At 32.8% G+C, this 12017-nt stretch overlaps 1 protein-coding gene across 2 annotated transcripts in view; it reads right to left on the bottom strand.

Annotated features, from left to right (window-relative positions):
* Positions 1-9327, bottom strand: part of LOC106468587 — a 17885-nt gene extending 8558 nt beyond the window's left edge. Inside the window, exons 1-3 of one of the 2 annotated variants that reach the window (XM_013929021.2) lie at positions 9189-9327; positions 6826-7056; positions 1100-1303 (exon numbers count right to left, since the gene is read on the bottom strand). In XM_013929021.2, the coding sequence (XP_013784475.1) occupies positions 1100-1303; positions 6826-6827 (206 nt within the window). In that variant the 5' untranslated portion in view covers positions 6828-7056; positions 9189-9327. Of the gene's footprint in view, positions 1-1099; positions 1304-6825; positions 7057-9130; positions 9149-9188 lie in introns of those variants that run through there. The other variant, XM_022396936.1, reaches the window with a different exon arrangement.
* Between the last annotated feature and the right edge of the window lie 2690 nt (positions 9328-12017).

Genomic DNA, 12017 nt, shown 5'->3' with positions numbered 1-12017 from the left:
AGTGTTCTGTGTATCATAGTTTGTTTTACAGTTTATGTGTATTATGGTTTGTTTTAAAGTTTCTGGGTATCATGGTGAATTTTGGACCAACGCCTTATAATAATCAATTAAAATTAAACAATGGATTATTTTACCTCAAACATCACAGATATATTACTTAAGTCAATCAAGTGAAAGATACATAAATAATTTTGGCCAAAGAGGTCTGTTTTATAGCCTAGTAATAGAAGGGTTAACACGAAGGTTTACTATAGGTGACACTCTAATTAGGTTTAGCAGCTTTTATAGTGAAAACATTGACACCAAGAAAGTTATCTAGATAAGTGAGTAACATAGAGTAAACTAGATAGGCTTCTATGAAGAGCTAGCATGTAGAAAAGTATTGTAGTTTCAGCAGAAATTATCCGAATAAAGAAAATGTCACCCGTGTAGTGTATCTATGCGTTAGGTTTTAGTAATCTGTTTTGGAAGAGTTTGATTTCAATATCACACAAATATATTATCAAAGCTAGGAGCCATCTTAGTACCCATGAAAGTATCACTAATTTGAATGTAAGTTACCATATCAGATTCAGAATGATTTAACGGTAAAATAAATCTCGCTAGGTTAATAATATTTTGAGATTCTTGTGAACTGGATAAATTTAAAATTGTTTTAACGTTTCCCAATCCTTTATCATATGGAGTATTATGTGTGTAGGACGAAAACGTCTTTTGTACACTAAATGCTATTGGAAGATAGAGTTTCCCATATATAATGATATTAATAAAATGTGTCGCATATTTTATGTGGGAAAGAAACCCATGGCTGTCCCATAGGCAGGCAGATTTTCGGTGACCATGCTTATTTCCAAATGATTGGATTATCATGTCTGTGTATTTTAGGTAATAGGTAAACTCTCCGTTGCAGCTTGGAAAAGATCGAAGTTACGAATGTTACATATGTCTAAAGGTAGCTTTCTTATCGTCATCCTCCACATGACCTGGAAAGTATGGCTTCAAAGCTAGAAGGTTAAAAGATAAGATACGAAGTGTTTCTTAGGGTTAAAATTCTTTTAGCATTTCGTTCAGTGGCATATTTTACAGAAACTTCACATACCTGTCGTAAACAAACATATCGTCTTTGCCTCCGTTAAGAACGCTCCACACTTCTTCATTCGACGTTTCCTGATACACCGGGAACGTTACTCTTCTTTTTAAATGAGGTCGCATCAGTTGCGACATAAAATCTTTCGAGTTAACCACGAGGAATGACAGATCATCCATTCCAAGTGCTCGAAAATACTGCAGCATGCCCTCAAGCCTAGTGGCGAAAAATAAGTTAGGTCTAAACAACAGAAAAACATCTAAACAAACTGTAAACATTGATTTTTCTTTTACAAAACGTTTAATTTCTGTTTATTATATATAAAAAAGAATTAATATTTAAAACAAGAAGGCGAGTTCACTTTGAAATTATTGGGAAAAAATTGAACCTTCAACACGTATTCATCTCATGGTTAATTGTAACTGATATATATAGGTTTTTCTTACACTATACATTTCAGAGATGGCATAACAATGCAAAAACCTCACCTTCAGGTAGTCGATCAATTACTGTAATCTTACAAACAATTTTGGCGTTATAGTGTCAATGTACAAATGAAAATACATTATGTTGAACCAAATCCTTAAACATCGTTTTATATGATGGTTTTCTAAAACGAACAACTTTATTTCAGGACCATTTACAAGGTAAGTGTTAATCTACTTTTGCAACTAACAAAAAGGTTTCATCTATATTAACAACCAACGTTTCTATATACTTAAGTTGAGTGTTGTAAAGATACCTAGAACAGTGTATCTTGTAGACATTAAGCGTAAACAATGCCTGAACATCTCTTCTATTGACATTAAAAAAATATTTAGAATGATTATATAATACGAATTACTAGACCTAGAGATACTAAATTTTACCAGAATTGTATTGAAAATCATAAGTTATATTCAGAAAAGTATGGATATGATACAGGTGTTTCCATGTCATGTTATACTGAATCGCTTTTATAGTACGATCCAACAAGACGGAGCATCCTCTCTCATGTATAACATCAGGATGCTCCGTCTTGTTGGATTGTCTCTCATGTATAACATCACAGTCCAACAAGACGGAGCATCCTCTCTCATGTGTAACATCACAGTCCAACAAGACGGAGCATCCTCTCTCATGTATAATGCCGTTAAAACGTTTCAAAGATACACTTTGACTGAAACAGAATCACAAGTCGTTTATTCACGAGTTTCCTAGTCGTTTCACCTACTGAATTTTGGCTATGAAAGTTTCTATAATGGGATGTTTATCGCTGGATTAGCTCAATATACTTGGAAGATCAAATCAGAAAACAGCTTCAATGAACGTTGTCCAGAAAGAATTAGGTTTGCAGAAGTTTCGTTTAGGTATATGTCTGATGTGTGTGGAAACTTCTAAAACACCATGTATCAAGTCCAATATCTACTGGATAAAACAAATATTCTCAGAATGCTTTTAATGAAATTTAGTTCCCTCAGGTCAAGTAGTTTTTAAGAGAAACTTATTTTAAATATTAGGTTTCTTTATAATTTCCCTGTATTATTGACGTATAAAATATCTCTTCTATAGTTTGCACTGGCTGTAGTGTCTAAAACGAGCATTCTATAAACAGCTAATGTACTTATGATGTCCAAAAGTGCTGAACTTATATCTAGTATATCTAATATGTGTCTTCTATAGACATAGAATATATTAATGATGCTGTAAACGCTTTGTCTGCAAATAGTAAACGCTGTAGTGCTGTTTAAAACGTTTCTTATATAGTCTTGAAGTGTATTATAATGAAGTTAATCAAGTCTTTTTTTATAAACAGTAAACGTCGCAGTGCTGTTTAAAGCGTTTCTTATATAGTACTGAAGTGTATTATAATGAAGTTAAACAAGTCTTTTTTATAAACAGTAAACGTCGCAGTGCTGTTTAAAGCGTTTCTTATATAGTACTGAAGTGTATTATAATGAAGTTAAACAAGTCTTTTTTAGAAACAATAAACTTCGCAGTGCTGTTTAAAATGTTGCTTCTATGGTCACGAAGTGTATAACCAACGTGAATACATGTCTCCTCTAGAAGTGTATTAACAACGCTAATACATGTCTCCTCTATCACCAGTAGGTTCAGTAGTACTGCTAATTTTTTTTAGTTATGAACTGTATTAATGATCTTAACCAAGCCTTATTTTTATATTGCAGACAGTAAATATTGCACTCCTACATTCCTTTATAAATACTAAGGTTATTAAATTTAAGTAAAATGAGTCTTCTGTAGACATTAAGATTATTTAGTTTTAACAAAATGAGTCTTCTATAGACATTAAGGTTATTAATTGTAAAGAGAATGAGTCTTCTGTAGATACCAAGTTTATTAATTATGAACAAAATTAATCTTTTGCAGACAATATGGTTATTAATTTTGAATGTGATTAAAACATTTTACCTGCACAAAAACAGCCAAGTTAGTATAAAAAGGTCAGTCATATACAGGTGTTATATAAAAATGAAATAGCCAAGTTATATAAAAGGGGGAACCCTATAAAGATATGTTGTATGTAAAAGTGAGTGAATTAAACAAGGAAAAACTTGCCACCCTCTTTCATATTAACGTTACTGATCTCTTTATTCTAATTTGACTATATTTGGATGTCTTAAATGTGTTGTTCAGATATCACTACTTTTCGTGTTGACAAGAAATATCACTTCCATTACTTAAGAGGTGTTAGGGAGATGTAAAGTTTGCACTTCCTGAAACAATAGTTTATATGATGAATAAACTTAGCATTCCAAAGATTGTTTAATCTCGAAGTCTAAATTCAAGGAAAGTCCAGTTCAATCTACACTTTGATGAACGTGTGTTATTGGCTTATACTAGTTTCGGAGAATTCCACTCCTTATCAGTAACCCTGAACACAAGTTAACCAAAGAGAGATAAGATGGACCTATATCACAGTGTAAAGTCCCAAACATACTGTTGGCGTGAACGTGCTTTGTAGTCACTATGAGAAAAACCTAGACATTGGATAAGTGAAGAACTGAATAGTGGCCAATGACACTATTTCTTGTTTTGTTTCTTGCTTGTCATCCTTTGTTTACTATACGTTTTGCGTCCTCAACAAGGAGAAGAGAAAAATAATTTTACCACGTTTTGACTGCTCATTTCTCTAAATCTAAAATAGGTATGAAGCTGGTGCATTTAATGTAATGTAAGAGTGCTTAGAAATCTAACAATAATGACATTCTCACACTTCGGACGATAGTGCTAATACCCCTGATTTAATCCAAAAGCTCTGTATATAGAGTCACGATATCAGTACTCCACACAGTAACTTGGCTGGAGTCATTAACGTACATCTAGGTCAGTGGTGCGTTTTTTATAACACTCCCCTTTCCAAACTCGTGTTTTGTTGGGCCCCCGTACCCTGTATAACCTATTTATGTATATAATGAACATGCTATTTTTCCATGTTAATTGTTGTTAGAATATTACTTAATACTAGTTGTTTTCAAACTTCTGTATTTTAAAATGTGTACTTTCATACAGATGGCACGGTCTATTCAAACTTAATTACCTTAATGCCTATAGAAGACACGTTTTACTTACAGCCGTGATGCGTAAATTTTGGGGTACCCCCCACCAAGGGGTACTCGCAACTATGACTATAGGAACCTATAAACTATATCCGCATTAAGTTTATTGATTTGTGTAAAGTGTGTCGTCTACAAACACGGTAAAGATCGTAGTAATATGAAATAGATAGTGTTATTTGTGTTTTAGTGTTCTTGTTAGGCATGAAACGTTCTGTCTAAAACGTTTAATCTGTACAGAATGGATGCTTTGGTGATGTAGTGTTAATGAAAAATCTTTTGTATGGATAGTTAGAGCTAAAGTGATGTCTAGAAACGTCTCTTCTATAGAAAGTAAATTCTGTAATAGAACCTAAAAGATTGTTTTTATAAACGTATTGTGAGGTAGCGGTGTCTTCTTCTATAAACAATATGAATTAGAGAACATATCTTCTATAAACTTTGTAGTAATGCCAAAAGTCCTAGAATGTAACAGGATTCCTGTAATGGCGTTCACAAATATACTTTTTTATGAACAATGAATATGGCAGATAGAGAGTGCTTGAAACACTATTATATACTTTTCTTTTCGGAAAAACATCAAGGAATCGAACAAAGAATGTGGTAATAATGTCAACACCTTTCACAAGGTGGCGAAGCATGATTATGATTATACCCGTCAATAACATATCAGAATTAGGCCTATTATATTTCTAAACACCCCTTTCTTTATCTAGTACCTTTGGGATTTTCAAGAATTAGAAGAATGTATAATAATACAATTCCAACCATACTATATTCGCCATTTACATTGCCGCCGACGCGTTTCGCTCAATCCAGAGCTCTTCAGGCCGGTTGGGGTAGAACAATGAATGTAGTGTTTAAAAATATAATAAGCCTAATATTGATGTCTTATGACAGGTATGATTACAATCATGCTTCGCCAGCTTGTAAAAGGCTTTTCACACTATAACAGTTGTTGTTGTGGCAAATAGTTTATATAAACAGTGTTCCGACCACTGCTGTGTTCGTTGTATCCCAGTTGGCCTGAAGAGCTCTGGATTGAGCGAAACTTGTCGTCGGAAATGATTATGGCGAACATAGTGTGGTTGGAATACTATTACTATACAATCTTCTGATTCTTTAAAAATCCTAAGGGACTATATGAAGAATGTAGTGTTTAAAAATATAATAGGCTTAATATTGATGTCTTATGACGGGTATAAAACAATGTAATGTTTAGAAATACTGTAAGTCTAATACTATTGTTTTATGTCGAATTATAATCACTTTTCTTCAACAAAAGGCGTTTATATCATAAGATTGTTAATATGAAATTTTGAAACAGCTACTTGTGGGATAATAGATCTATTTTTGTACAACGTTTCTTCTTTGACAGTGAGACATGATTACGTACAACATTTCTTAATGAAATGAAGCTTAGACTCAAAACGATCTTGAAATATTAATCTTTTAAATGGTATCAAAGATTCAATATTTTTATGAGTACGACAAAACCTTTTTGAGGAATAGTTTAGTTATTTCATACCTTGTAGGAGTTGAAGAAACGACATTTATTTTAGGACTGGAAAATTTCTATGTCTAAAATATTTTGTTCTAAAGTTTTAAAAAATAACTTCCAGAAGTATAATACATCTCTAAGTGACCAATAAATGTGAGATATACCTTGTACTGCTAAATAAGACCGTATAAGTACTAAAACTTATTCCATTTTAATTGTTTTAAATGTAACTACTGCACGAAGTGAAATCTGTTATCATATTCAAATTCATGTTTTGATCAACAAAACTATTCCCATAGCTTTTTGATCAAGTATACTTGATTGCATCAGACTATTACTTTAATTAGGATCATGTTTATGTAATGTAAGCAAGTTCATATCTTACACCACTTGTTTTTTGTTTTGTTTTTTCACTTCTCAAATGTCGAACCTTCAATGTCTATACGAGGTCATCTTGGGTGCCCCAATCATCCTATTCATGGCATCTTTCAGTCTACTGGTCAACGCTCAGCCAATAGAATGCAAACCGAAATCCCCTAACGACGGTTCCTGTAAAGTTACTTAATATCGAAATAAACAGCACAACACATGAACGTTTTAGTAACACTTCAGTAAACAGTGAAGTTAGTTTATCTTAAAATTTAACTAAACAATCTTCTATCTTATAACTAAACGCTTACATGAGAGCCTGCCGCAGACACAAAGGTCACGATGCTTTTAACAAAGCGACAAGGGTCACATTTCCACGGGTTAACTCCATCGGATTCAGACCATTTTCCACAGTCCATTTTGATGGAGGATGACATAGGCCAGGTCCTTTACTACCATATGTCACTGATAGCACAGCGACTGCTACCATTAATGTAATTATGGTAGCCATTGTAACTTTTGTACTCTAGACTTTGATGATGCTGTAACAAATAAACGATTTCAAAATGAAATAGAAGAGAGAAGACATTCTTATGCGACAAAAATACTTCTACTGGCACTCGTTAAAGCTCATTAAGTTAGAAAATTGCGAAATATTAGTGAACAAAGCAACTTCCGATCAGAATAAGTTATGTACTTAGAGCTAAAATAAAAATCAACTCGTATAGCTAATTAATCTACTTTCTTTTTACGTTTGTACTTAAAAAGATAAGAATGCATTATTTTCATTAGTTGGGTTCCTTCGCTGTTAACGATATCTCACAGGGTCAGTATTTTTGTTTATTTTCATTACGACTTAAGTTTTAATAATTCATTTTGACCCATTAGTGTAATTAATACTTTTACAGTCACTTGGAATTTTTTAAATAATTCAAATAAAAAGTATGTTATTCTATTCAGTCATTGTTATTGTTTTAATAATTTATTTACAAGGACTGAAAATTTACTAAAATGCGAACATACCAGTGCACAAAGAATTTATTTTAACAAAATAACTCAGAAAATTTGGTTTGCTTGAAAAGCACAAAGTTATAGAACGTTCTATCTGTCTATGCTACAACGGATATCGAGAGTCGATTTTTAGCGTTATAAGCCTGCAGACTTTTAGATAAGCCACTGATGAGCAACTCAGAAAGCAACAATAGCAACAGTAACAAAGAAGCAAAATTACCAACATCACTTAAAGGAGCTAAAGGATTTGCTTGTTTTGTAAGTCCGAGCAAAGCTAGACGGGGATTATCTGTGATCAGCCATCTTTAATTTTGTATTCATAGATTAGAGGGACGGCAGCCAGTCAACAGTACCCACTGCCAACTCTTCAGTTATTCTAATCGAATAGTTGAATTTGACTGTCACTCATATAACGTACCCAAAGTCCCTAAGTGCGGAGTGCATTTTTACGGCAACGAGACGTAATCATGGATGAACCCTCAGATTCCCAGTACGACATATTAACAGCGGTAAGTGTGAAGGCTCATAACGCTAAAAATCGGGTTTCTATACCCGTCGTGAACATATTACGTATTGTTTAGCTTTGCGCTTAACAACAACAGACAAAAAGTTTAACAGTTAGAGCAACAAACTTTTTTTTTTTACTGATTTATTTCTGAAATCGTAATGTTTATTTTTGTATAATTGTCATAAACCCTGTTCTTTTTAGATACAGTTAGTTTTTCAAAGGTTTTCTGAAGAAAAAATATCGTTTTGGGTGTTATTTTTAAGCTAATAGCAACCATGGAAAACAAACAGATGGACAAAAGCATATCCTATTTAAAAGACAGAAGCTCTTGTAAGTTTCAGTTTATGTCAGAGTGAAAGCGGACTTTTTTGTATTATAGTGTGTAAACAAATATGAGTTTGAAAAAAATGTTAGAATGAACAAGCCAAAACTGTGAAACGATTTGTATATGAAGATGATATTTTACTCATAGAACGATACACACATAAAGGTTTGTTTTTTAGCACAAAACTACACAATGCCATTTCTGCGCTCTTTCCACCGCAAGGAATCGAACCCCGGAATTTGCGTTGTAAGTCCGAAAATTTACAATTGACTCACAAGGGGACATCAATAAAGGTGTTTCTGTAACAACATCTTAAAAAAGGGGAAAAAAAGTAGTTACAGTCGCTAGTTGCCTAATTCTAAAGACTTACAATAAAAATTGGAATTTATAAGAGATCATTTTTAGCATATCTTTGTTTTTGTTATGGATCCTTGATTATTATATCATCATACCGTACCTTTTAGAAACGTTAAAAAGGGGGAATTATATCATAATTAACACTAACATTTGGCAAGTCACCGTTTAAACAGCCAATTAAAGACCATTTACAAGTCTTTAGTGGTCGACGATAATGTGAAATGATTTTTTTATAGGAACACACACACGATGGTCTTATTATTTCCAAAAGGAATTAATCGCAGAATGATAAATAATAGCGAACATTTTGTTCATTTAAAACAACTAAATAGACAATTTTATATGATGGTTATAATTCATTTGTAACTAATACATTCATAATGAATCAATAAGTACATATTTTAAAATTACTCACAGTTAAAAGAAGGTAAATTCTAACATTTACCAGTAAACCTCCACAAGTCTTCACTTACCGTTAGCTCATCCCTGTCTTCTTCGCACTGGTCGTAGTTGTTTCAAGACTAAGCGAATCAACACAGCTTAAGGGTATGCCTGGCAACTTATCTATTACATCAACTGGTGACTCCGACTGTCAACACATGGTTAGTTTTCCAAGGTTTCAGTTCATGATATTGTGGATCGTGTTACATAAGTAAGCAACAGTAAAGTAGCTAAAATCTTTTTTCGTTGCATGAACTGCAAGCGTTTCTATGATATGCAGCTCAGCATATCTATGCACTTGGCCTTGGTAAAAGTGTGAAGATCATGCACACTAAAAAAAAAGACTTTATTGTAAAGAACTTTGACTAAATAAAGAGCTGATCACATATTTATCGATGCTTAGTAGGTAAATTTGTTTGGTTGCAGTCTTTTAAATATAGTGTTTTTGCTTTTGAAATAAATAATTTCAAGATCCATTTTGCTCAATGGTAAGTCTTCAGACTTGTGACGCTATAAACCGGGTTTCGATACCGGTGGTTGATACAGCGTAGATAGCCCATTGTGTAGATTTGTACTTAACACCAAACAAACCGTTTTAATTATGTTCCACACACACACAAAGATGAGTTCACGATCAAAAGTTTTTCTTAAAACTCTCATTCATAAAAATAAACTTTTAACAAAACCTAAAGTTTCTCAGTTGGTTTGTATCATCCATCTTAACTTACAGGATGCGATGAATCACGTTTTACTCAGCCAAAAAATTAGACTTCACTGAGTTATAACTAAAGTGACAATCAAATTAAATGTGCTTAGCGTTAATATGCACTCTAGACGTAAAAAAATTTAAAAAAATCAAAATTTCCCAAAGACGTATATATTGTACCGTTAGCGGGAGTAGCTTGTCACATGAATGAGGGAACAATAAGTACTTATTTCAAGGGGGGCATCCTGCCTTTAAGAATACGCATGTTCATTTATTTTTTTTTCACCTGAATCCATTGTGCATGCATATGATAACACAGAATACCAAGTATAGTTGATTCTCAGTATTTTTTAACTCTTAAATATTGATTTTGAGTTGCCAAAAAAGGTAGAATTTCGGTTCTGAAAGTTTTTGCTATTACACTTTGTTTACGAGTATAGTTCACTAATTTTGTACAGTTTTTTAAGGACTTTCAAGTTTGTGAAAACAGTTCATGAAAGTCTCCACTAATTTCCCCTTCTCCCCTAGAAAAACAACACAAAACAAACTACTCACACATACAAACATAGATTGATATATAGATAGTTGTCAGTAATAAGATGTTCGAATTGATTCATATATTATGATAAATAATCACACTTTTACGTCGCAAAAATTCTAGATTTTAAGCACCTGTTACGATATCGTTAATTGAGTATGAGTATAGTATTTAGAGCATAGATTTTAATTATTCACATTATATATATTCTTACGTATGCAAACTTCCTTCTAGAAAAACACGTGCTATAGTTACTTCAAACTTTAGGAATATCAGTTATTTTTGGTAACTTATTTGAACCTTCGATACGCGGCTCACAAGGTCGGGAAGGAACGAATGATATCTCTCATAATCACGTCTCTTTTTTTTCAGGACTTTTCAGTACGTTTCCAGTTACGAAGTGTGGATTGATAAATTCAACGATTTTTAGTTTTGACACCCTACCAACGTTTATTAGGAATTTTGTTTTCAGGTACACCAAAGACTAAAATATATAATTATTTTGCTTTGTATATTGGAACAGAAGGATTGTGAAAATTATGCTACCGGACAAAAGTTATAAGCTGCTCTTCTGTCGTGTTCGATCTTTCTTTCAAGAGAGAAAAAAGTAGTGTAATTTGCAACTGTAAACATAACCAATCATATACATGTTTGAGGTTTTTTGAATTAATTATATCTTTCGCAAATTAAAATTTTATGTTTGAACCATTTTCAGCTATATTACATTAGACGAACACTGTATAAAAACAACAAAATGAATGACCACAACACAACTTCAAGGTCAGAGCTACGCAATTATTGTATGCTAACAAAATAGAATACAAGTATGTTGGTTCAGTCACAGATTTTGTGTTTTATTTTAACCAGACTACATAAACATAATAATAAGTGACTATATAACACATCAATGTATTTATATAAACACAAATTTGAATTGAAAACCGCACGTTATATGTGTTATAATTCACACATGTCCGTGTTTGTAGAGCATGGTTTTTGTTGCTGTGTAATAACACAATGTTTGTGTTAATTTACAACATATATTAGGTCGTCGAGAAATTAATGTCCGCAGACATACCACTGTGCCACTAGGGGGCGTTACGAAGATATAAACTAAATATGTACGTAGGAATTATTAGGTTGTCAAGGAATTAATGTCGCGTTTTGAAACACTTTCATTAACCCCCCCCCCAAAAAAAAAAATTATATCACTTATAATAGTTAAACGAACCGCCTAAACGTCACATTAGTGTAGCCTGTATAATGTGTAAAACTTAGTATACTCTAATCCCTTATAGTGATAGCACACGACGAGACACACGTTCGTCATGTAATGCTGTTTGAATACAAAAAGGGAAACAACGCCTCTGCAGCCACAAAGAATATCAAAGAAGTTTATGGAAATGTTTTGAACATTCGTAAGTGTCAACGATGATTCAGCAAATTTATTTCAAGTGACTTTAGTCTTAAAAACTGTGATGGAATTGATATTGATGCTCTGATGACGCTTGTTGAGTCTAACCCAAGGCAACACACTCGTGAAATGGCTCTTAAATTGTATGTCTCCAATGAAACTATACGTATACATTTAAGGAATATGGGAAAACTCAATAAAAG

This window comes from Limulus polyphemus, unplaced genomic scaffold, assembly GCF_000517525.1.
Source record: "Limulus polyphemus unplaced genomic scaffold, Limulus_polyphemus-2.1.2 Scaffold3068, whole genome shotgun sequence".
Taxonomy (NCBI): Eukaryota; Metazoa; Arthropoda; class Merostomata; order Xiphosura; family Limulidae; genus Limulus; species Limulus polyphemus.
Note: the sequence above shows the minus strand (reverse complement) of the source record. Positions and strands in the feature narration are given on the sequence as shown.